This window comes from Haemorhous mexicanus, chromosome 18 (genome assembly GCF_027477595.1).
Source record: "Haemorhous mexicanus isolate bHaeMex1 chromosome 18, bHaeMex1.pri, whole genome shotgun sequence".
In the NCBI taxonomy this organism is placed as follows: domain Eukaryota; kingdom Metazoa; phylum Chordata; class Aves; order Passeriformes; family Fringillidae; genus Haemorhous; species Haemorhous mexicanus.
Window position 1 is genome coordinate 827608 of NC_082358.1, and position 26677 is coordinate 854284.

Genomic DNA, 26677 nt, shown 5'->3' on the forward strand with positions numbered 1-26677 from the left:
AGCCGCTCCCCTGCCCGCGGGGGCGGGCGGTGTCCCTAGAGCCACGGCTCCCGACGGACACGAGTGCTCCCCTGCCCACGGGGGCTCCGTCCATCGGCGCCGGTTCCGGTGAAACCGGCACCGGGAAACGATCTGAGCGCCTGCCGCGACCGGGATGGAGGCGGGGCCGCGCCACGAGTGACGGGGAGCGCGGCCGCGGAGGGGAGCGGCTCCCCGAGGCCGCCGGGAAGATGCCGCAGCCGCCCGTGTCCCAGGGCGCTGGGGGCCGATAAAAAGCCGCTTCTGCCGTGGCCTCCCGGAGCCGTGCGCGGGAATGGGCCGCGAGCGCCAGCCGGCAGACGGGTGACAATGGCCGACCCGGGCAGCCCCGGCTGGCCGCCACCGCCACCCCCGCGCGTGTCCCCGCCCCCTCCCCGCGGCGGAAGCGGCCCCGCCTTTCCGGCAGTTTTGGCGCGCGCTCCGCCGCCATGTCCCGTCCCGGGGCCGCCGATCCCGGCGCCGCTGTGGAGCGGCTCTGCCGGGAGCTCAACCTGGACGCGGCGAGCGCGGCCGAGGCGTTGCACGACTTCACGGCGCTGCGGGGCACCTACAGCCTGGAGGTGAGCGGGGCCGGGTGGGGCCAGACGGGCGGGGGCGGGCGCCGTCCCGCCCCGGCCGAGCCCGCAGGTCGCAGCGCTGCCCCGGTGACCGCGGCGCCCCTGCCCGCAGGGCGAGGCGCTGCACTGGTTGGCCTGCGCGCTGTACGTCGCCTGCCGCCGGAGCCGCGTGCCCACCGTGGGGAGCAGCCCGATGGAGGGGAACGGCGTCTCTCTGACCCGCATCCTGCGCTCCGCACGCCTCAGGTGAGCGCCCTGCCTGTGGGCCGGGCCCTGCCGGGAGCGCCCAGCGCCGGGAGTGCCCTGCCCTGCCCTGCCCTGCCAGAGCCGCTAGTGCAGGTGCCGCTCCTTCGCTCCCAGCGCTGCCAGCCGCGGCGGGGTTAAAGCAGTGAATCGGCCGTTATTACAGATGGAAATTAGATGCAAACACATAATTTCCAACTTCAACCCTTTAGGAAACCACTTATGTCGGACCGGCAGCTGTTCTACACACGCCAGTTGTTTCTCTCCGTAGTTAATTTTACCACACACATCTCGGCGCGTGCCATCCCGGTACAACGTGTATCCGACTCAGGATTCAGGCCAAATCCCGACGGAGTGCTGGTTTTTCTGGGAACACAGCACTGGTGATCACAGAAATCAACTTCTGCACGGCAGCACAGCAGCTGCCCTGTCGCTATGGTTCTGACCTGGGGACACGGAGCCCGGAATGTTGCTCTTGCTCGTTCCATTTAAAGACCTCACTCCCCTCTGAGCTGCTGGAGGGGTTGTCAGTTATTTACATCCCCAGCTGACAGGTTTTTGTTCAGGTAACTTTGACAGGCATCGACTCTTGCCTTGTTTTGTTGCCTGTCCTACCTCCACCTCAACACACACAGAGCTGCACCTGCACTTTGCTGTCCACCACTGCCCTGCTCTATACAGCCGTGCTGGCAGCCTCCACATCAAGTTAATGTTCCCGTGCCTTTTAGAGGGTCAAGGAGAAACCCCTGAGTGATAAAAGGCAAAAAGCTGATAACATACAGTTTGGGAGTCTTATCAAAAAATTGTCAACCCACATAGTAATTATGTCAGTCTTTAAAGGAGTGAGTATGTTGCATTTTGGCTTTTTAAAATTTTAGAATGGAAGTTAGTTAAAGCTCAAAACAGACTTTTCTTTTTTTTTTTTTTTTTTAAGTTTAATTCAGTTTTTTAGCAAAATGAAGAAGTGGATGGACATGTCAAATTTGCCCCAGGAATTCCGAGAGCGAGTTGAGAGGCTGGAGAGAAATTTTGAAGTGTCAACTGTGATTTTCAAAAAGTTTGAGCCAATATTTTTTGATATATTTCAAAACCCTTATGAAGAAAGTTCCAAACCACATCGAAGCAGGAAGCACAGGTATTTTTATAGATTTGATGTGACTTTTCCCTGAAAAGAGTTATACTCAATATAAGTTCACAAAAATTAATTTCCAGAGTGATGGGGTCTCTTTGACTCTGAGATGCAGCCAGTGCAGAGCCACCCCTGAGCCCAGTGAGTGCAGCTCAGATCAGCTGGACTTCACATGCAGCTGCTGTTACACAGGAGCTGTCCCACAGTGAGAATGTCAGGGTGAGGTGGGGAGAGGTACCATGAGGTGGGTTAGCTCCAAGGTACAGTGAGATCAGCAGAAATAGCTGAAGTAGCACAGGAGTGTTTTGTCTTGGCACAGTGCTGGCTGGGGACTGGTGTCACACCATGATCCCTCTGCTCAGGGGCTGTCACATCCCTGTGACCTCCACGCTGCCAGCTGTTTGCCGTGGTTGCCAGATGAGTGGGAATACCAAATGGGAGGAAGTTACAGTTGATGTGCTCATTTTTATGACAAATTTGGGAATGTGCGGTGTCATCTTCAACACACACATGAAATGTCTGCCTTATTGAAAGGAGCTCGTCCATACTCCCTGCAAGAATATGTGGCTGTGACAGCTTTGTTGGGAGATTGTAACTTTGGGGATGAGGGAGCAAAGCTGTGGGTCTGCAAGGTGCTTTTGTCAGTTCATGTGGGTTCTCTGGATGTGAGGGGGGATAATTGTTCTGGTGCAATGCTCCAGTGTAGCTCCGCAGGCAGAGTGCAGGGGGAGGTGCTCTGTCGGGTGCTCTGTTGGTGTTCCTTTCTCAGAGCAGCGTTGGTTGGTGCCACTGTGGCTTTGGCTGCTATGTGGGTTGAGTCATGTCTTCCTTGGTCTTCCACCTCCATGGGCTTGGATAGTTCTGCTCCAAACAGGAGTAAGCAGCTGAACTGTAGTGCACGCTATAATTGCTTGTTCTGAAGGGATGGCTGATGCTTTAGTAAAATATTTTGGAAAGACCATCACTAGAATATATATAGCCTTTGTCATCTCCCTACCTGTGGCTGTAGGACAGTTCTGTGGGAGGTGTGACTCCAGCAGAATAGTGTGGCAGGGTCAGAGGCCAGAGGCAGCCTTTGGCTTGGGAACAGGGTTGGGAAGTTGTGGATGTGTGCAGGACATTCTGGAGCCAGGTCAGGTATTGTCTGTCAGACAGTGAGAGCTGAACTCAGGACATGTAGCTTAGACTGTGCCTTAGTGTGGAATTAAGACAGCAGCTCCAGCTGTTGTTTTGAGCAGGGGAATGGAATGAAATTTGAACTGTAGTACAAGGTTTGGCTTCCTGGAACTGAAGAGTAACTTCCCCTATTTTTCTTGTTGACAGGCGGGTGCCATGCAGCGTCAAAGATCTCTTCAACTTCTGCTGGACTCTCTTTGTGTACACTAAGGGTAGGCTGCTTGCTTTGCCTGCATGGTTTGTATACATTCCCAGCTGTGAACTTCTGTTGTGTTGCTTGACATGATGTACTGTCTCTTAAAGGTAATTTCCGTATGATTGGAGATGATTTAGTAAATTCCTATCATTTACTTCTGTGCTGCTTGGACCTGATTTTTGCCAATGCCCTTCTGTGTCCAAACAGAAGAGATTTGCTAAATCCATCATTTAAAGGTATGGTGGGAATAGATTATTTACAATCAGCTGTGCTTTGTTCTCTTGGCTCATTTGAAGTGAAGTTGAAGGTTGGTTGTCTTCCCCCCTCTTCCTGGTTCCCAGGCTTACCAGTGGAATTCCACACTCTGGAGATGAAAGCCTCTGAGGATCCTCCCTGCATCATTACCACGCTCTGCGAGCTGCACGATGGGCTCCTTGTGGAAGCGAAGGGCATCAAGGAGCACTACTTCAAACCATACATTGCAAAGCTGTTTGATAGGAAGGTACATCTTGTGAGTTTTATGAGCACTTGGTCATGCTCCATGATGGTCTCAAGATCATTTAAGTCCTGCAGGTTCCACAGGGGAGAGCAAAGGAACTTGTTAATGAGCAAAGGAACTCAGACTGGCTCAGGTTTTCTCTGTATTTTAGCAGGAGCCGAATTCCCTCACACTTTTAATGCTGTATCTGTAAGATCTCCTCTGTTTCAGCTTTTTGTGTCGGTGAAGAATCTTTACTTGCCTTTCTTGGCAGTGTGAAATGAATCATGATGGATGGTGTTTTTTTCAGGCAAAAAAAAAAGTGATCTTGTGAAATAATTGTAGGGAATGTCTGTCAATGGAGTTTGGGTCCTGCTTTTCTTGAAGTTGAGCAAAATGCTTTGGAAGGAGAGGTTGAGGTTGCAGATGTACAAATTGTCCTGTCTAGTTCTCATCCTGGAAATGTTTTCCAAGCTCTGTGGAAGCTTCTTTGTAGTTGCTCATTGACCTAGTCCCTAAGCCAGCAGTAAACAGATGTTGCATTGCAGGCCTGGTTCTGAGCAGTGAATTTGTCTGGAGCTTCTTTCCAGTTGGGCTGTGCTCTGTCTTGGTAATGGCACTGTCCCTTGGTCCAGGCCAAAAAAAAAGAGTCCAGTTCTGCACCTAAATCTTGTTTACTTTTTGACTAAAACCATCATGCTCTCACACTTGAAACAGTTTTGATTTTATTATCTAAGATACTTTTGCTTTTTATTCTTAGATCTTAAAAGGAGATTGTTTGTTGGATCTTTGCAACTTTACAGAAAATAGGTAAGTTACAGCTTTTGTTCTCAGTCATAGGGCTTGGTTCAAATCTAAAGCACAGGTCTTTGTGTACTGAATCTCAGTTTTCCTGTTCCTTTGTCTTTCCATATCTAATGGGTTTTGATTATTTGACCACCAAAGCTGCTGTCTGGCTGAAACACTTTCTGGATCAGAGGTGTGGCCAACGTCAGGAGTTCAAGCTGCAGAGATTTTTTTTTCTTGATATCAGGTTTTTTGGTGCTTGTTCTGACTTTCTAGCAACTTTGAATAATGTAATCTTTGAATAATGTAATGCAAACTGAAACCTTGGCTCTGAATGTTACAGATGCGTTTCTGTACATGTATTATTTCAAAGTAGGGAAATCTCTAAATTTTTTTCTCTATCTCTAATTGAGTGTATAAATCTGTGGGTATGGCAGATGGACTCAAAAGAAAAGGAAGCAACAATTGCAAAACCACAAAAAAGAGGTGGACAGTTTCTGTGGGAGGGAAGTGTAGTTGTTTCAGAAACTGTGGATTCGCTTCTGAAAGCTACTTTAAATGTAAACTATAAAAAATCCTTGTCAATTTTTTTTGCCTTTTGCAAAAATACCTTTTAATTTGTTTCTGCCTTTTGTTTGTGAGCTTTTTACTTGTTGGTTTGCTTTGGGAATTTTGAGCAAAAACTCAATTGTTTTAACAATTTAGATAACACCTCAATTTACATATAAACTGATTTCTTTGATCATTGAACACTGAATTTCTCCCCGTATTTCTACTTTAAGATTAATAGTATTCCTTCAGTAACACTGTCATATGGAATGATACAGTAGTCCCTGTTCTTGTGCAAGTAGTCTGATATCTCAAAGACTCTTGTAGGCATCTCTGTGGTTTTTTTTTGTCCAGCTTTCCACAGACCTTTACATTTTCCTAAAAGACATGGGGCAGCTGAAGTTGTGATACAGTCAAGTTTCCTGTGGGATCACAGCATTGCTTGTGTCATGAATACATTGTTATATTCCATTATTATGCATGCAGGAACTGCATTCCTGGCCCAGCTGCAGGCAGGATTATTGGTATCACATGTCAGTGATGGTTTTAGAAATAAAACCCAATCAGGTAACTCCTCACTTTTCCCCTCCTCTGCACCATTAGGAAAATTATGGGCTACAGAGTGGCAAACCCAGAAATGCAGCAGTTGGGTGCAGTTCTCCCTGGTGCACAGATCTAACCTCTGACCAGCTGAGCACTTCCAGATTGGTTTATTCGCAATTGGCATGAAAGCAAAGTTGTTTTTTTCCTCTTCTTACTGAGATCCAAATGCTGGTGGAAGAGCGATTCCTGCAGTGATCCTGGAGAGGTTTTGGGTCCAAGGGCAGGCAGGGATGACTGGGGGCAGGATGCTCAGGGAGGTGGGAGCAGCACTGCTGTCCAGAGCATAAAACTCTGACCCTGTGTTGGTTTGGGGCCGTACCTGAGCTCCTGGGGCACCTTCTTTGTTTCTTCAGCAGTTAAACCTTTGGTATCAAACCTGGGCTTCTCTTCCAGCAAAGCACTGAATAAAGAGTATGAGGAGTACGTTCTGACTGTGGGTGACTTTGACGAGAGAGTTTTCCTGGGAGCTGATGCTGAGGAAGAAATTGGCACTCGAAAATTCCCTGTAGATGTGCTAGGAGAGAAAACGGCAGCAAGAGCTCACATGGAGTGTCATCTGCAGCAGCATTTTGAAAAGGTGATTCGTTTAACATGGCAAGCTCACTTGAAGATCTCCTTCAAGTTTTCTCACCCTTATACATCTTTGTATCATTGAGGTGACTTGAAATTTCTTCTTCCTGAGAGGAAGATGGTGAACAGAGCTTCAGTGCTGTCTTGCTATAAGGAGGAAAGGTGGTATTTTTTTTCCTGTGGAATATTTGAAATAACTATTCCTTAAACAGAATGAGTGCACTTTCATGTGTATTGTTTGGTTTTGTCCAAGAAAAATCAGTAAGTAATTAATACCCAGATATGTAGGTCTTATTTTGATCAAGCTTCATTTATACCCCATAATCATACTACAAAACCTTGACACTGAATTAGTTTTCCCACTGTTTCCTTTCTTAGGAAAGGAAAAGTCAACTTTCTTACTCTTCTATGGAAAATAAGATTCAGGCATAAGCCTCAACAAAGTCTCCCTTCACTACACAAAGTACCCTATAAACAGAGTTAATGTTTCACTGTGTTTAAAAATGTATCTAATGAAGTTGACATGCAGGAAAACAGTTGCTTGATGACTTTTAATCTTGGATAAGGGGGAAAAATAGTACTGGCTGTGTAAAAGAACTATATGCTGTTTGATTTACCTGTCAGTTAAAAACATAAGAATTCTAATTTACACTTGCAGCAGCATCTTAGAATGAATCATATGTCTTAGCTTTTTCTTCCAAATATAAGTGTATTCTATAATCAGGCACATTAAAGATGGGAGTTTAGAAAGGGTTTTATTACTTCTGAGTTTCAGTTTCTGTTGTATAATAATATTACTGTTTATGCATAACAACTGCAGGCTTCACCTTTTCTTAATATTTGCTTTGTATCTTCAGAATGTTGTTAGTTCAGATAATTAAATCCAAAAACTTTATTGTGTCACTTCCAGAGAGCAGGATACAAATAGGTAAGTGCAGTCCACAGAGCTCCATCTGCTCAGTGCCACTTCACCCTTTGGATGGAGGATGTAGGGAGGCCCATTTCCCAGGGAATGTTCTCCTGTGAACCTCTGCCACCCACTCCTTGTGTCACCCATCTAATGCAGTCAGGGACTGAGCATGGAAGCATGTGCTTCCTCTTCCTTGCCTTATATTTTCAGTGTTCAAATGAGCCTAAAAATTTACAGGTTTTAAGATTTTAGATCTTGTATTACCGTGTTTTAGTTGTAAAATCTCTTTCAGTTAATTTTTGTCTGCTCAAAGATTTGTTACATTTTTTATTTATGGAGTCCTGAGAAAACTTTGGCTCATTTTTAGTCACTTCTGAGCTCTCAGGTGAAGCCTTCACGTGGTTCTACTAGTGGTGTAATTTTAATCTTTGAAGGAGTTTTGCAGGAGATGCTCATTTGGAAGGTAATTGAAATAGTTTTGTTTGCTGATTTCTGTTTATTATTTTTCTCTGTCTGACAGAAAAGGTCATTTGCACCTTCAACCCCACTGACTGGCAGAAGATACCTGCGAGAAAAGGAAACTGCCATCACTCCTGTGGCTTCAGCCACACAGAGTGTGAGCCGTTTGCAGAGCATGGTGGCTGGCCTGAAAAATGCACCAAGTGAACAACTTGCAGCTATTTTTGAGTGAGTATGTCCACTTCAGCTGCTTTCATTGACACAGAAACTCATCTTTTGGCTTTTTTTTTTTCTTGGGGGCAGAATATTTTGGTCTGTGTTTCTGTATTATTTCTTGTTAAAGGATCTTCTGTTTTCTTGATGAGCTCATCTGGAGAAGGATGGCTGAACACACACACCCCTCCATCTGACTTGTCACCACCATTATGTTAATGGAGGTTCAGCTTTTGCTGATCATGATTTATCTGAATGCTTGAAAGCCAAATGCCTTTTTTATTTGTTTACATTTTAAACAAGTACTTATCAGTTAAAAGTTGTGGTATGCATGTTGGCAGAGGTTTTGGAGAAGGGGTTGTTCAGGTGAAGAAGCTGCAGTCTTCGCCCTCAGCTGGGAAGATAAAACTAAGAGCACCTACAGGCTGCCCATTTTTCCTTCACACTACCGTAGGGTGTGTTGGTCTTACCCCATGGCACAAGGATGAGCCTCACAGTGAACCTGGTCACTGTCAGTGCTGACCTGGAATAGCCACAGCCATGTTTCCCACTCGGGATGTTCTGGTGGCTGTTCCCTGGGCACACTTCAGATTACTGCCTTCCTCCCTGAGTACAGCTCATAAAAAGCAGTAGTGGAATAGTAAATACCTGTAAAGTTCTTGGGTGTTTGCGTAATATCTTTCCAAGTTAAGTTCCTACTGTGTTACAGTGGAAGGTCTCCAGATGTATTTTTACAAGTCATGGACATTTAGTATTAGCACTTAATATTTGAAGTCCAAAAGCAATGTTCTTTTTAAAGTAATCATCGTAAACAGGTGAAAAATATTGCTTACTGTTCTCATCGTTGGAGTTACTTATATTTGAAAGTTTTGCTAGCACTGGTTCCTAAAAGTTTACAGCTGTGCTCTCTGGAATACATTTGTTTAGAATGCTTCTTTGATGGTTTTTGTAAGGACTGATACTATTTATACTCTACAATTAAGTCATTAATGTGTCTATAATCTCTGATCAAACATATGCTTGTTCCAAATAATAAACCAGACTGTCAAGAAAGAGGTAGATATTAAAATGGGAACAAGAATTGACTAAGCCTTTGGCAACAGCTGTGATGAGTACTTTGCTCATCCTGGATGTGAGTTCAGCAAGCGCTTGGGTATGTGTGCTGTGTCCCTGGAAGAAATGGAGAAACTATAGTTTGGACTGTGTAATGTTCTATGCTTTTCAGTATTTTCTTTTTCAAATTAAAATTCCATGGAAAAGCTTTGAAGTTAATTATAAGGCTTTGTTCAAAGATAAACCTTAGGTGATTTTAGTTCTAGCTTTTCAGAGTAATTCAGTGTCTTAATTTGACACCAGCCACAGGCCACTGTCCTCTAAAACAGAGTTGCTGGAAAATTCAGAAGCATTCAGAAAGAGCATCTCCAGCCAGAGATACTGTTTTATGGCAGTGACAATGTGGAGTTCATCAGTTCCCCCAGTCTTGGTAGGAAATGAGAAGATGCTGCTGCCTCTTCCCTCTAAGGTTTTCTGTGCTGCCTCAAACTGAGTCTGGCCAGTGTGGTGTTGTGGGTGCCTTTGGTTGTTTGGTTGGCTGTTGTAGTATCCTGCTCACTCCTGGCAGGTTCATCTTTCTCCTGTGCTGCTGTGGTTCTGGCTTTCTCCTGTGTTTGTTCAAGATCTGCAGATCCTCCCTGGCCCTGTTAGGAAGAGAGGACACGACACCTGTGTGTGTTTTATGTTTTCCTCTGTCTGTGTAATACAGGTTCTAGCTGATGAGGAATGCTTGGTGTAATTGGTTTATCTTTTTATTTTGATTTTATAGTTGTTGTTTCTTGATATTTATATTTTAAACTGGATATTAATTTATGTAAACAAGGCTTCCTTTGCCTTTGACTTCAGGTCTTGTGCCCGCAGCCCCTTGGAAAGCATCGTGAGCAGAGTGAAGGAAATTGGTGAGACCTTCTGTTGCTGCTACACTCAGTCAACAGATGAACAGCCAGGATCCCACATAGGTATGGACTGAAAGGCATGGGGTGTTTCAAAATACTAAACCAGGGCAAACAGAATGCATACCTGTACTGTTTTTTGTATTTAATACAGTGGAGCTGGTTTTATCCCAGGATACGCCCAAGCAGAAAACTACTGCTGTCAAACAGTACAATGTAAAGAATAAAAATTTATGGCAGAGTAAACCCGAGCCTGCAGTTCAAACTGAGATAACCAAGAAGTCATGGAAAAGCAGCTCTTAACAAGTGTAAACTTGAAATCTTGTTAGTGTTATAATTTAAAGGAAACTGAAAGCAAATAGGAAAATTATTATTGCAGAATTACATCACAAGAAATATTACAATAAATAATCCTTTAAAATGTTTATGGAATTTCATGCTATATCTGGGACTAGTGGATTTCTGAATGTTTTTTTTCTTGTTTGCAAAGTATCTATGTACTCACATGAGCTATTGTTTTGGATGAGAACAGGTGCTGGTCAGTTGAGTCTTAACCCGGTTTTGCCAGTGGCATTTGACTTAATTTCTGTTGATTTTAAATTTCAGATTTTGCTGTAAACAGGTTAAAACTGGCAGAGATCTTGTACTATAAAATCTTGGAGACTATAATGGTGCAAGAAACACGGAGACTGCATGGGAAGGATCTGACTGTAAGTAAAGAACCAATGAAAGATGAGAACGCTTTTTGTAGCTGTTTCTTGGGAGTTTATCTTCAGGCAGTTCCAGAACAAAGCACTGTAAAGCACTCTGTGTATGTTGCTAATACTAAAAAGGGAGCTGCCAAAATGTATTTTTCTTCTACTATTTAAACCAGTATAACCATCATAACTAAACATTTGAAATTGTGTTGCCTTGTTGCCTTCTAGAATTACAACTTTATGGACTGGTAACTTTTGTTATCTTCTTTACCCAATGAACAGTACCAATGCTTCATGTTAGACAGCACTGCATTTGCTCTGCTTTATGAGGCACAGCGAGGAGGACAATTCATTTGTCCATAGCTTGCAAAATGTGATAGTTTTGGTGTTGTTACTTTACTTCTGTTCTCCTCAACTTCCCTGTAAAAAGGAGGTTGTGGATGGGAGAAGAAGCCAGCTTCTTTCCAACAATAAGCTGTGTAGCGGTAGTGCCACAAAATTCCAGCTTGTGTTTCCCAGATGTGAGGCCAATGGCATTTTGTGTGCTCTCTCCAGGCTCTCCTAGAGCAGGATGTCTTTCATCGCTCCCTCTTGGCATGCTGCTTGGAGATCGTGCTCTTCGCCTACAGCTCCCCTCGCACCTTCCCCTGGATCATTGAAGTTCTTGACCTCAGGCCATTCTACTTCTATAAGGTAAATAAACACTGGCTTAGGACAGGATTGGTATCAAAAATGGCATGTTACTGGATTAAGAGTCGTAGAGTCTTCCCTAGGGAGTCAGGTGAGATAAGGGCTGATATTAAGTGTGCATTAGGATGTCACCATAGGACACGAAATAAACACGGACACTCTGCTCATCGAAGGTAAAAAGGGACTTTTTAATTTCTGACTCCAGCATTTCTAGATTTCCAAAAGTGACAGTGGATTGGAGGGTCACAGTGCCACCTCTCCAATGACACTGGACAAACCAACAGCCCATCAAATTTCTCCTCCTCCATAAAAGAATGCAAAACAATCGGTTATTTACAGAAAGTGTGTGAGAAAATTTGTTACAAGAATGTAAACATCAGAAGGCTTAGAGAATCTTAAAAAATCAGGGCAACATCAGGCCTATTCTAAATGCTGTCTCTCCTAAAATGTATTACTTGGAAAGTGGTAATGCCAGAGCTGAAGCTAAAATATAAAGAACAAAACCTATTTTGTAGATTGTACTGATCTGTAACATACTGCCCATCAACTTTTACTAGACTAAAGCCTTCAAGCATGTATTTTGTTGATATTTATATTTATTGGCTACAGTGTAGTTCTAAAATAGCAGATGCAGATCTGAAATGTTGCCTTTGGCTGCTACTACTTATCACAGGCTTGCTTTGCTGAGTTTGGGGGCTTTTCCTTAATAGAACACAGAATATCTTTTCCAGAGTTTTCTCTGGGTTTGACCTTCATTTAACCACATTTTCCCCGCTTCCAATGTAACTTGATTTTTGACGACCTCGATCCTTTTTTCACCTATCCATATGCCTCCAGTTTTTGCTGGATGCCTAGCAGCTTACTGGGGTTAGTTCTGAATAAATCAAGTAGTTCTTTTTAGATGACAGCAACCAAAAAATGGAAGCCTTTGAGAAAGCTGGTTCATTATCTGTCCTTCCTTTTTCCATTACTCTTCAGCTGTAGGGCAGTACTGGAGCTGTAACAAATCTGTCAGTATTGTTGTGGCTGTTGGTAGCCTCCATCAAAACTGGTGCACATCCAACTTTTATGAACAGATTTATGTTTGATTTGAATTTTCTCAGCTATTCAGTGTATATTGTTGCAGCACTCTTATTTGGACAAAAATTGCCATTGAAAGCGTCTCACACAAAAGAGACATGTGACATTTGTAACTTTGTTCTCTGTGTGTAGCTTCTGTAGCAGGAATAACCAAACATATCAGTTGGTCTTCCGTGGAACTTTTGTGACATTTCCATCTTTGGAGCTTTAGCAAAACAGGCTGAATGCTCCTCTTATAGGAATAACACAGGGTGGATCTTGTGTTGGAGTATGATACTGCAGTCAGCTTTGTTCAACCCCCATATGTCCATGATAAGGGTTCTGAGAGCTTCTTAAATGAAACTTTAAAGCAGTGGTTTTCAGCTCCTAATGTTATGGGCTGCTTGTTTGCAAGAGCTGAAATGCTGGGACTGTCACATCCCCTGCTGAGCAGCTGTACCTGATCACATCTCCCAGGTCAGTGCTGCCCAGTGCTTTCACTTGTGCACAGTTAGCAGTGGTGAGAAAGGCCCTAAAAACCCCTGGAGTGGATTGTTCTGCACTAGTGACATATCTGCTGTCCTCTTCCAGCCCCCGGGTTGCTTTGGGAAAGGCAGTTCAACGAAAAGGGCTGGGGAAGGTGACAATGTGAGAGGAGGAGACTGGAGCACTCTGTGTTGACGTTTTGAACAGGAGCCTGAAGTAAATATCAGTTAGATGGTGTTAAACATGAGCATTGTGACATTGCTGTGTGTATCATTGCCAACAGGTTATTGAAGTGCTGATTCGGTCTGAGGAAGGACTTTCCAGAGACATGGTGAAGCACCTCAATAGCATTGAGGAACAGATTCTGGAGAGTCTGGCCTGGACTCGGAACTCAGCACTCTGGAATGCACTCGAGGCCTCAGAAAACAAAGTCCCAACCTGTGAAGAAGTATGTGATCTTATTCCTGTTACTGGGAAATCCATGTTCTTTTTCTCATTTTCTTTTTTATTCAGAAAACTGTTCAAATGAGATTATCACTGCAGAAAATCTACTTTTAATAGATTGTCACAAAGAAGAGAAATTAATTTGTTATCTTAGACTGGCATTTCTTACTTCTCAGGTAATATTTCCCAATAATTTTGAGGCCAGCAATGGAGGAAGTGGGTTTGGGCACTTGCCCATGATGCCGTTATCTCCCATAATTCATCCTCGAGTGAAAGAGGTTCGGACAGATCTTGGTGGGAGTTTAAGACGAGGTAAGTTTAAGGCTTCTGATATTATTTGAATGTGTGAATTTGGGGAGAGGGTTACAGTTCTTTGTAATTGGAAAAAGCATCCTTGAAGCTGAATTGAGAGTTTGGAATTGTGAAGTTTATTTGACCAAGAGAGAGTCTAGATGCACCCAGTCAAACCAGTGCTGTGACTAACTGGCTGCAGACAGTGCTCAGACAGTGCTTCCATTCTGGACTGGAGCAGATTTTGCTGCTGGCTTGATGCCAGGGTGACCTTACTCTGAGATGGGTTGTCATCAATCACCTGTTGTCCATTGATGTCCGAATTTTTCCTGGTTTTTTGGGTGTTTTTTTTTTTTTTTTGCTTTTTTTTGTGTTTTTTTTTCTTTCTGTTAGTTTATGGTCAGTGAATTTGACTGGTTTTTAGGTGACTTTTTTTTTTTTTTTAGGTATAATGACAGAGCTACACTTACTCCTGATTCCTACAGAACTGTTTTTGTGCAGGGGTGGAGGACAATGCTTTGCCTACAGTGTTCTGTCCTCTGAAGCTGCTCTTAGCAGATTCCTGCATCTCACACAGAACTGTCTCCTGACAGTGAGGGTGCAGAAGCAGTGCCAGCACTGCTATTTCCTTTGCATGCTTCTCTAGTTAGGAATTGCTGCTTTTGTTGTATCCCAGGCTCTGGTACATATGTTCTTGCACATGCTCTGTGAACTGCTGGGTTGTGTAATGTTGTCTCTTTCGGTGTTTGGCTGTAAACAAGGCTGTTTGGTGTTTTTTTAAATACTCCTTAGGAAGGAGATGTACAAGCAGTTTCTGTGTTAGGGTTCGCTGATGGAAGAGGAACGAGATTGTAGATGGTGTCTTACATGTGGGGAAGGCTGTGTGATACTCAGCTCTGTATATGAGAATCTGGTGCTAGAGGCTTCTCCTAAATTCAGCTGGGAGGATGGTGGGGATAGGAAGTATTTATTTGTCTTTGGTGCCAAGAGAACCATCTTGGCAGAGTTAGAAGTAAGGTCTCCTGTGGAAGATCAGACAGCTAGAGAAGCTGAGCTGGGTAGCGCTGCCGACCTCCTGGCCCTGGTACAGGGGAAGCCATGGGAGAGAAACTCAAGGCAAAATCAAAAGTGAAGACATCAGGTCTGGTCACTGACTGCTCTGAGGAGAGAAGATGCAACAAGGACATTGCTGGTGCAAAGGAATGTAACAGGGACCTGATAAGTGAAAAGATTGTGTTGCTACAGGAGCAGGGGCAAGGGGGTCTGAGTGTAAAATTTTGTACAGAACTTAGAGAACTATAAATACTGTGACTAGTGTAATAAATGGGCTTTGCTTGCATAGCATGATCTGTGTCTCTCAATCCCTGCAGTCTCCAATGAATCTTACCTGGCCAGTTATCTAGATAATTTCTGATTCATGGGTAATAGGAAATTCTTGTCACTGTTATTGTCACAGACTGCAGCAGAAAGGCAAAAAGCCTGTGAGCAGAAGCCTGGTACATCAGTACTGTGTACTTCAGGCTTACTACTGGAGCAAATGTTTGAAAGCCACAGAAAAGCTTGAGAGGAGCCAGGGCTATGTGAGGGTGGAGTCACCTGCCTGGGGGCAGTTTAGAGGAAGTTTGAAAGCCAGAACATAGGGAAGACAGCCTGTCCAAGGAGTGTGGTCAGGGTTTCTGTAGAGGAATGTGTTCACAGGAGTAACACTTGCAAATATTCCTAATTGCTAGGCTGACTGGAGTAAGTACTTATGATTCTGTGTGTTCCTCAGTCTCTGTGGATCAGAGTGACTGCTCAGCTTCCATGTAATACCTGATGGCAGAACTGCGCTGTCTGGGGTAACTGCAAAACTAAAAAAAGTCAGACTACAGATCTTGTTCTTATCACCTCAGAACAGTGAGCTCTGAGAGCAGGCTTGAGCTATAAGTGATCTCTGCTGGTGTACTTGGAAGGTATCCTTTCACCTTCTCTGCGGAAGTATTTCCATTAAGCTGCTGTTGTTAAGGTTTTGTTGGGTTTATTTTTATTTCCTTGATATGCCAGACGTGCAGCCATTGTCTCCAATCTCCGTTCACGAGCGCTACAGTTCTCCTACAGCTGGAAGCGCTAAGAGAAGGCTCTTTGGAGATGACAGCCCCAAAGAAATGCAGATCGAAAAAATCTTAACAAAAGGAACTAAGCTGACAATTTCTCCAGCATCAAGCATTGGTGCTGAAAACATGTCAGCATCTCCTGCCCAGACAGTGCTGACTATGACAACCACTACAGGACCAGGAAAAGCAGGACAGAAGGTCACTATCCCACTTCATGGTAGGAATTCCTGCTGTTTTTCTTCTCTACTAGGATATTTTCTTTAGTCTTAAGTTATGCTTAGACCAGCCATGCATCTTGAAAGCATGTTGCTTTTTCTTTCTGAAAAAACAGTTACTTTGTCAACAACAGCTGTCCTGGTTTGAAGGACAGGTGTCTGTCAAGGAAGATGGGAACCCCCCCTTGAAATGGAGAATATGACCCCCTTCCCTCTGAATTATTATAACTTTGAAATGACAGGGCTTTCAGGCAAAGCTAGGGGGAAAGGAATAGCAGTTCCTTACTGGCGTGTGTGTGTATACCACGACAAACAAACCCCAAGCCCGACAGCAAGGACGAGCAGACGCAGAGCCCCAGGGCCGCCTTGTCCCGGCCGCAGGCACCTTCCCCTGCGGTGCAGTTCCGGGCACGGCCAGCAGGGGCGCTGCTGGCTCCCGGCCGGGCAGGGCGGGGCGATGATTCCCCCGGGGCTGCAGGGGGCGCTGTGGCGCGAGCTCGGCCGCCTCTCTGCATGCGGCAATGGCGGGCGGGCTGGCGGAAGGGATGGAGAAGGGGCTTCCTTTGGGCCCCTCAGGGACGGCCGGTCCCGCTGTGCCTCCGGCTGCTGAAATGGACTGCAGCAGGAACCTCGGAAGCAGCTGGAACAGCAGAGGTGGGCATATCCCGGAGTAATAAATGAGATGTAGCAGAGCTGCAGCTCCTGCGGGGCATCCCAGCAGGCAGGGGTACGGGGCTACAGTGTAGGGAAAACTCAGAGCAGCGGCAAAAGAAGGGCAGGGGCGGGCCGGGATCTCCTCTGCAGCAGCAGCATCACACAGCCGGGGAAATGCGTCCTCTGGGAGGGGGCTGGGGCTCGGGGTCCCAGTCTTTTCCCCTAAGGCACCCGAACAGATGGCAGGGGTCCTTTCCAATGAGGCAGGGTGCCAGTGAGCTCCCAGTTCGGTGGCTGCTCTGGTGAGCAAATGCTCACTCATGGCTCAGAAGCAGAACAGGGCTGGGCTCCGGCTGCAGCAGCGAACTCCCCCCCATAAACAGCAGCTGGAGCAACCTCCTCCAAACCCAACGGTGAGAGGGGCCAAAGAGCCTAGCTGAGCCCAGCCTCACTACCTGGCCCAGACTTCAAGGTGTCTTCTACCCTCCAAAGAGAAAACCCCCAGGTAAAGACAGTAGCCAGCCGAACCACCCTTCCCCATCCTTACCCTGAGCCGTGGCAACTTCTTTTGTCTCTCTAAAAGTACCAGTCCTTTTTGTTTCTTAGAAATGTATGGGAGAAAATGCCCTGAGAAAAAGAAAACAAAAGAGCAATCCTAAGCTCCACCAGCAACTAAAAAGGTTGAGTTTATATTGACATCACATCCTTGGTGATATCTGATCCCTGGCAAACACACTGAGGATTTCTCCTCTTGAAGAAAAGATCATGTTTGTGCTATTTCCAGTTTTACCTCACACCTTAAGCAGTATTTTGGTTCTCAGCTCCATTAATGATTTACTGCAATTTGTCTTAATTTGGTCTGTTAAAGTCTCAAAGGCTCTGGAACTTCTAGGTAAGGGTTACGTGCTAACATCAGCAAAATAGTGTGAGACTTAATGTTTTGTGGAAGTTTGCTGATACTTGATTATTTCTGAAAATTATATATGAGCAATGAGTTTATAGCCATTCTTAATTTTAAAATTGAGAGTAAAATAAAAATTCTGCACTACTCATGTTTAAGGAGATTTTCAGCAAGATAATTTTATTATTGAGGAAATTAATGAGGGCTGTGTAGGATATGCTGCCAGTTTTGCAGAATAAGAATTTTAAAAAAAAAAGAATGCTCACCTTCCCCCAGTAGAGTGGAAAACCAAGTACAGAAATTGTGATTGCTTGTAAACTTTGTACTTCAAGTTAACCTTTAGGAAAAATTATTCACATTCAGATTCTCCTTTTAAACCTTACCAGAGATGTAATTTTTACTATTTCTGAAGACTCTGTGGGACAGTCTTTTTAGGCTGTAGTGCAGAGGACAAGATGTCTTCAGTATCAAATGTTCATAAATGAGTTTGATTTGCTGTTTGACTCTGCAGCATGAATAGAGCAGCCAGTTTATTTCTGGGTATGTGTATCCTCTCCAGGTATTGCAAATGACATAGGTGGAATCACCTTGATCCCCATTTCGATTAATTTAGACCAGCCATGTAAAGTGGATGCTCAGGCTCCCTGCCCCCCTCCTGGGAACCAAGCAGCAGAAGTGCAGCTGCCAGCAGCCAGCAAGCCAAAGAGAACAGGCTCCTTGGCACTGTTCTACAGGAAGGTGAGTGCCCTGCTCAGAAGGGGTGCTATGCTTGTGCTCGTGACCGTGCTGGTGCCTGCCCCCCTGTGCAGCTCCCATTACCTTCAGTCTTCATGTGCCTCAAGTTTGGCACATGCAGTCCTTATATACCTTGAAGAAGAAGGAAAAAGATGTTGAGTGTTGCAGAGAGTTTTGTCCTTTCCACCCATGAGTTTTTTCTTTCTTTTTAATTAGGAGCTTCTATAAATAAATATCAAAGGCATACTTCAGATTTTACTTCTCTTGGCTATTTGATTGCCTCCACATTTGCAAGGGTTAGACAGATCTGACATGAGAGGATGTTCCTGTGTCTCGCTCATTCAAAGCTGCACTGCTGTGGCTCCAGCATCTGGAGATGCTCCTTTGCCACTTTTAAGTCTGCCCAGCAGTGCTGATCTTGCTGGGCTGGGGGCTCAGGAAGCAGTGATCAATAACATAGTAGCTTAAGGTTTCTAAAAAGAATGAGTTTGAAATGATGCAGGGTTTAAAGATTAAGTTAAGAACTGGGTGTACTTCAGAGAAACTTCAGGTGACTTGCTTATAGTTGCTTTCATTTTCAGTGTGTATTTTGTGAAGGGTCTTTGGAGGAAGCAAGGTAACTTGGTCTAGATGACTACAAAGAATATATCCCTAAATTAGTTTCTCTTAAAAATATTAAAAGATTTTTCTTTGTTGTTATTTTCTTACTAGGTGAGTTATTTTCTGAGGTTTTCCCCTTTGAGGGTATCTGTATAGATACAATAGATCTTAAGAAGTTCTACCATGAACAGTCTTTAAGGTATATCTTAATACAAAAAATAATTTCTGGAAACGCTTATAAGCCACATCCTTTGAACTATTGCTTCTTTAATTTTGCCAATGACAGGCAGTTTCTCTGAGAAAGGATTAAGAATTGATCAGTCACCTGCCAGTTGGGAACATTGCGTTTTGGAAGTTTTACTCTCAGCTGGGGAGAGCTTCAGATGTAGCTGTGTCTTTGACTAACTGTGTCATAGGCAACATAATTCCTCTTAGTTATGAAGGAGAACTAAAACCTTGACTTATATTTCTTTTTAAATTTTGACCTTCCATTTACAGTGATCATTATACTCACAATGATAATTTCCCACTACATTCCTTTCTTGCTCCTGTTCAGTAGAGCAAGTGAAAATGACACTTCCCCTTCCTGCTTTCCAGCATAAGGAAAGTGCCTAATTAGTTAGTGAGGGATATGGTATAGAAGCTATAGTCATACTGATTTTAGGTAGATTTTCTGCAAGTGTTAGAGATTCAACAGTTGGAGAATGGTCAGCTTAGTCTTTGAATCCCAAAAGTCCAGAATTATTTTGGTTGGAAAGGACCTAAAGGATCAAATCATTCCACCCCCTGCCATGGGCCAGGACACTTTCCACTTGACCAAGCCCCAGCCAGTCTGGCCTTGAACACTCCAGGAATGGGGCAACCACAGCTTCTCTGGGCACCCTGTGCCAGGGCTTCACCACCCTCACAGGGAAGAGTTCCGTCCCAATATCCCATCTAACTCTGCCCTCTGGCAGTGGGAAGCCATTGGCACTCCAGGCCCTTGTTCCAAGTCCCTCTCCAGCTCTCCTAGAGCTCCCTTAGGCAGCAGAAAAGGCTCTAAGGCCTCTCTAGAGTCTTTTCTTCTCCAGGCTGAACAACTCCCGCCCTCCCAGATCTCTCATGGGAGAGATGTTCTTTCCCTCTAATCATCTTTGTGGCCCTTATAGAATATCTCTGCTTTGATGTCTTTTATTTCTGCAGGCCAGGATAAGCTTGTTTGGCTTCACTCTTCACTGTGTGTCTTTCCTTCCAGGTGTATCATCTGGCAAGTGTGCGCTTGCGTGATCTGTGCCTAAAGCTGGATGTTTCCAATGACTTGCGCAGGAAGATATGGACATGTTTTGAGTTCACATTGGTTCATTGTGCTGATCTTATGAAAGACAGGCATTTGGACCAGCTCCTCCTCTGTGCTTTTTATATCATGGCAAAGGTAGCATGTAGTTTTAGGAAATTAATGGAATGTTATGTTCAGTTTTATGTTCAAAATATCAGGTGTGTTCAGCATTTACAGTTTGATTCATTCGTGTCGTATTACTGGAGGGAAGGGGAAGGTCCTTCCGAGAAGTGCATCAAGTCTCAGTATGGTTTTTTCCTTGTTTTGCCTTTCTTAGCTCACTGGCTCTTTGAAGAAAATTCTTGACAGAGTTTTTCTTCTCTTCTTGAGTGCGTTCACAGTAGCACTGGTTGACACAGACAAAACACTGTCTGGTCTTATTTGCCCTGTATTTGTTTTCTGTCCCATTTGTCATCTTGACAGTCTGTCAATCTAAACTAAAAATTCCATTACAATTACAGAATTAGGCAGGTACAGAAATTTGCAGGAGCAAATTTATGTAAGGTAGTTTCTATTCCCAAAAATCCTTTTAGCTTTTGATGATTCAGGCTGAGGTGGTTGCCTGTTGTACTTCATTTCCTCTTTCATTTGCCAGCTTTAATTTAAGGTAGTGTTAAATTGGATTGTGAAACTGGACTAGTGGTTTGACTCAAACTTGAGCTTACAGTTCCATCAAGCCTAATTCAGACACAAAATTCAGGAGGCTGGATTATCTTTTCTTGAGGGCAAATGAAAAGTAGCACTGTGTGGAGGGATGTTTAAATTGTCACTACCTGTGCTCTTAGCTGCAGCATGGGTTAGGCTCACCTGATGTCAACACTGATAGCAAAGCCATTTAATAGTCGGTGCTCTGTATTTTTATCATGTAATTTGTCAGTTGTTTGGGGGTTTTTTATAATACAAGCTTTTGAATGCCGTCTCCAATGCAGTGTGAGACCTGACAGCTCAGCCAGAGATGTTGATACATTGTCTCCTGTCTCCTACTACAAAAACTGTTGCTTGTCTGCTCTTAAAATTACAGACGTATGGCTGAAAAACAAAGCGCTTTAAGAAATGAGCTATTTTAAATTTAAAAAGCAAAGTAAAATTGCATGTGTGTACCTGCCTGTTCAGGATTTTGCCACTTTCTGTTTAGAAAAGTTAGGGATCCAGTTTCCAAATTCACAAAACACATTTTTGACTTAATAATATTTCCTTTCTTTGATTTTAAGTGTCACTGGAAGAAAAGCCTGGAAAGGAGTAATGCCTAAGCATCATAAGCAACAAAAAGCTTTAGTAGCTAAGAAACAAGGAATTCCTGAACAAGAAAAATCTTTGTTGTTTCATGCTCTCATCACTAGAGATAAATTTTTAAATTATGTATTCATAGTAATACTCCTCAAAAAGCTACAAACTAGACCTAGGCAGTGCAGCCTTCACGCTTGCACTTGGTCTTCAAGAGCCTTTTCTTTTCCAGGTAACCAAAGAGGAAAGAACTTTTCAGGACATAATGAAAAGTTACAGAAATCAGCCACAGGCAAACAGCCATGTAAGTCCATACCACTGGCTTTACTTTTTGGAAGCTCAGGAGTGGCTTTTGAAGTCTTTGTGCTCATAAGAGAAGTCAAATCCTCTGCAGTGTAATACTTGTTCCTGTTCAGTTGGATTTCATCTAGTGTCCTGACTTCCTTGCTTTCCTTGACAAGAGTGTTTTCCCCTGGTATCTTGTAGGTTTATAGGAGTGTCTTGTTGAGAAATACTTCTGATGATGTCCCACTGAACAAAAATGCAAACCCAGATATGGAGATGACAGAAGGTGAGTACAGCAAAAGAATTTGCTCTTTTCAATAACATACTTGGGGCTTCTAAAGAACTGGACTGTCAAGTAATAAGTGGAACAAGTTTTACAGTTTTAAGTGTATTAAAGAAAAACAAATGTATTGTTGAAAAAGAAACCATCTTGTAAGTAGCTCTCCTGTGTATTAGGTATGCAATATACAATTCCTAGTTGGAAAGAATGTTTAATTTCATTTACTTAAATTTGGTTGCTCAGGATGGAAGTATTTTCTTAGTATGTCAATGATACTGTAGTTCTTCTTGAGTGGCAACACTGATAACAAAGAAGAATGAAGATAAACAGTACCTGGAATATTATGGTGGGTTTTTTAATATCATCTATTCTGAAGACTGAAGTAGGAAGAACTTGTTTCAGAAAATAAAAATGCTAACTCCCCAGGACTGCCATTTTCTTACATTCAGGTTTCTTTTAAATAGGTAATGCTTTCTTTGCTCTAGGTTAGAGAAGAAAAGTGATAAGAGTAGTATTTGAGACAAGCATGGAACTATGCCATGCCTGTTTTGAGTGACATGTCAGGAAAGTGAGAACACAAGCCCATGTATGAGCCCATGAGCAGATCTGTAGCCAGGGCACATGTGGAATTTCGTTTGTTCTTTGTGGCAAATTCCCTCTGGGTGGGATTCATCTGCCTTAATGAATATTAGAGCCATTTTTAAAGGTCTGTTGAGGATTCTATCAGGGTCATGGACTAGTGGTACTGATCTCATCTAAATCCTGTCTGACACCTCCAGTTACTGGATGACTTGGAGAATCTGAAGTGACACTGGGCTCTGGTATTTTGTCAGACATATATACGTGGTTACAAAGTTCTTCAGCAGCTTTTCCTATCAGACTTTCTTCAGTTTCTGGAGTTGTGTCTCCTTTACACAGTATTAACTCCAGGTCTTTTGACACCAGTTCACAGGAGCTGTGCTTGTGTTGTGAGAGAAGGAGGGCAGATGGACAAAGGAGTCACTTATGGGTGTCAGCTGGAGCTTTGGATGTTTGTCTCAGTGCACTGATTGCCAGAGACTTTGTGTGCTGCTCTATTTAACTTGGCAGACAGCAGAATGCAGGAGACATAGAAGGTTGTATTCAGTAGCACTTCAGCTTAATTAGGGGAGAGCAGACCTCAACAGAAATACACTTGCTGTGAGGCTGCAGCTTTTCCCACTTCACAGAGCATGCCTGAACAAATGGTGTCATGACTTCCTTGGTGCAGATCTGAGTTGAGCACCAAGTTTTTCTCTGCTAGCTGATCACCAGAGACGAAATTTCAGAGAAGCCAAAAGCTGAGAGCTGTCAGACTGCTTAAAACTTAGTTTTAAGACCAAGTAATGGCTTTGTACCCCATACTCCCCAATAAACTTGGAAGAAGGGGTCAGTTGTGCTACAGTTTCTTGCTATGGCTATTTCCAAGTTTGGAATAAAGGTTGATACTGGCCTTTTTAGACATAACCCACCAGCCTGCTCACAGGAAATGGTAGCTCCTCCTCATGTTCATAACCACCTGCAGCACAACCTGCTCCTGGCTCAAGCACATTTCTTGAATTCCTGTAATTGACTGGCCAATTTATGGACAAGTTCTTGCCAGCTGGACATCGTAAGTTCAACTCTGAAGTGCCTGGTTTGCCAATGCTGTAGTTTTGAAATCTGAAGCTCTCTTATTGTTAGACTCATCTGTGAAAGCTGGCAGCTCCTTGGGACGATCCACAGCAGAGAATTCGAGTGAGCCAGAAACAGAGGAAAGAGGAGATCTTATTAAATTTTACAATGCAGTCTACGTAGGAAGAGTAAAGTCATTTGCACTGAAGTACGATATCACAAACCAGGATCATGTGGTAAGTAAAGTATTTTGGAATTAATACTCTCAGAGTCATTTTTCCTGGCAGTTATATGTATGTCAATAACTTTGTCTTGTCGCCTGATGTGGGTCAAGTCAGATAATTGGAGGTAATGGTATGAGCACTTGCTTTAACAGCCTTTCAAGAGGACAAATGTAGATGCTACTCGGTTTGCAAACCCATTTCCAACTTCTTTACATCAATGCAATACCTATTTGCTCAAATGCCTGTGGACTGTCTGTGTGAGGCACCTGGAAAATTAATTCTGTTGCTTGGTCGTTACTTGATCTGTTGTTTCACTGTCACAAGATAAAATATTCTACAGAAGACCTGGAAGTGTATGAATGTTGTCTTGTGTGAGGTTCCTGCTCTCAGGATGTTCTGGTTGAGCTGCTGTGCAGACGTGTCCTCTCCTGCAGGTGGAGGCACCGCCGCTGTCACCGTTCCCCAGCATCCGGCAGCAGGCAGTGTCCCCGCGGCGCATCTCGCAGCAGCACGCGGTGTACGTGTCACCACACAAGAACGGCGCCTGCCTCACGCCTCGCACTGCTCTGCTCTACAAGTTCAATGGCAGCCCTTCCAAGGTAGAGACAAAAACGAGGCTGAAAGTGGTTGATAGAGGGTTAATTGTCTTCTAATTAGGATGTGGTCTAGTGCAGTTCTGATGTGTTATAATGAAGTCTCTCACTTTGCACTGAAAGGTAGAATTCTGTACGTAGACTCCATTGCTCCGAGGTGCGGGATAACCTGTTGTTCTCTGATATTTCAGACATCAAGTTTGAAATGGAGTCAGAATAACTCATTATTTTTGTCTTGATCGCAGAGTTTGAAGGATATCAACAATATGATAAAACAAGGTGAACATAGGAGTAAGAAGCGAGCAATAGCAATTGACAGTGACACTGAATCCCCCTCAAAGCGACTCTGCCAGGAAAATGATGATGTTCTACTGAAACGTCTGCAGGATGTTGTCAGTGAAAGAGCAAATCACTAAAAAACTTCTGCTTTCTTTGGGATCTCTAAGTTACGGAGCTGGATACAGCTGTTGTGCTATTTATTTCTTGGTTTTGTATATAGACAACCATCAAGTTCCTTCAACACTGAACTTTCACCTGACTTCCACAGGATGCAAAAAGTAAGAGTTATGTAGGCAATGCCAGTGATCTTCATGCCCAAAGACCACACTGTGGTAAAACGTACTCTGAGCTGTTCTAGCAAAAGAGTGTTCTGTGAAAGCCATATTGGATGTTCTCAAGCCTCATTTGGAGCATCGTGAATTTTGAGTGTAACTCAGCTTGTAATACCAGTTTTATTATTAGAATAAGAGTGATAAAGAAATTAGTGAAATCAGTGAAGTTTCCTCAAGCTTTTGGCATTTAGAAAATAAACTTGCCAAGTGCCTTATTTGAAAAGAATATGGAATTTTATGCATTATTTTACTGTGGAGTAACTGGAGGGAAAAGAAATTAATTCTTTAGCCTCAGGAAGAGCTGAGTAGTTTAGAACTTTCAGAACTTATGTTAAAGTGTAGGTTGTGACATGTATCTGACAGCTTTTGTAGTAACAAAGGCAATAATCTAAAAATACAAATAGTGGTAACTTAGGTTGGACTCTGGTAAAGCCCTGAGATACAGTTCTGTGAGCCTGAATTCCCTTTCTCTTGAGCCAGTGGTGCTCCATGTTGGAAGCCACAGAGCAGCCTGCCCTAGGTGCTGTTCATAGGGATGGCAGCTCACCCATGAGAAAATACAGTTACAGCTGAAATCAGCATCTGGGGTTTGGCCATTGTTCAGATGCACAAATTCATTTAACAAATTGAATGTCTTGTTTTTTCCTGAAGACCTTTAGCCTCTTGTGTTGTATCTACACTGAATGAAAGCCCATCACGTAAGGAGGTGTGTATGTGTGAGGTTTTATAGCTGTTGAAGGCTTGGGTTCACTGGAAAAGTAGAAATTCCAGCATCCGATTCTTGTGACTGAGTTTTTAATGCTGAGGATTTGGTAGGGTCTATTTTACCAAAATGGATAAAAGTCAGGGTTTACTCATTACTGTAAATCAGTGGTTTGATCTTATTTTACAATTGTATTTAAGGTTAGAGCCATGGAGAAACTTCTCAGCACAGTAATTTTCAGTTTCTGTGTAACTGAACTGAAAAGGAAAAAAAAATAACAACTACATAGGACTTATTTGAGGGGTTGTTTCCTTCATTGGCTGGGTGGGTTTGTATGTGCTGTGAGATCCACAGGTCTAGAGGAGAACACTGCCATGATTTTGAGCAGCCTCAGCTAGTGAATCTAGCCAGCAGCGATGAACGAGAAATTCATTACTAAGTGTAGGTATGCAAGGACACTACTCAGCAAGGAGTAGAAAGTTTACAAACTTGGTTTTGAGTCATTAACTACTTGAATATTTGATTTTTTTTTTTTTTTTAACTTTTTTACTTTCAAAAAATGGTGCTTGCCCATGGAGAGCTGCACTATGAGGAAATGGCCATGCAGTGGAATAGGTTTAACGTAGATATTTAATTTTATTCAAGTTTTAATGTTTGTCTTCAGATTTGGAGATAAAAAGTGGAGGATTGCAGCCTTTCTGCAGTAGGATAGGAAATTTATGGTTAGGCATGACAGCATCAGTCTTTCCATGGTATCGTATGATGAGAGTTTAGTTGACATGGTTTTAATTCGATATCATGTGCACATCTCCTGGCGCCTCTGCTCCCCACACTGTCACTGCCTCCTCTGACAGTAGACAACTGATGGAGCCAAAATCCTTATTAACTGTTATGTGTAGTGTTTCTTCATTAGGAAAATGAATGTACTACAACTGGATGCAGTTCAGAATTCTTCACCTTTTTAGGTGATCTAAAAACTATTTTGAGCTTGTTGAACAGCTGAAACAAGAGCTTACCTGGAATTTTCATAACGGTTTCAAAGTGCCTTCACATGTAAATCTGTATTTTATAATAAACAACTAAAAAAGCA

General features: G+C 43.4%; 1 protein-coding gene across 1 annotated transcript; it reads left to right on the forward strand.

Annotated features, from left to right (window-relative positions):
• The first annotated feature begins 333 nt into the window (after positions 1 to 333).
• Positions 334 to 26677, forward strand: RBL1 (RB transcriptional corepressor like 1). Its single transcript, XM_059862672.1, is given in 23 exon segments — positions 334 to 490; positions 493 to 599; positions 709 to 842; positions 1774 to 1974; positions 3292 to 3356; positions 3448 to 3576; positions 3682 to 3842; positions 4579 to 4628; positions 6150 to 6333; positions 7757 to 7923; positions 9808 to 9920; positions 10461 to 10564; positions 11108 to 11245; positions 13071 to 13235; positions 13408 to 13543; positions 15566 to 15832; positions 17945 to 18123; positions 19955 to 20131; positions 21492 to 21563; positions 21746 to 21830; positions 23526 to 23692; positions 24115 to 24279; positions 24519 to 26677. Coding segments are annotated over 23 exon segments (3279 nt in total). The 5' UTR covers positions 334 to 348; the 3' UTR covers positions 24690 to 26677.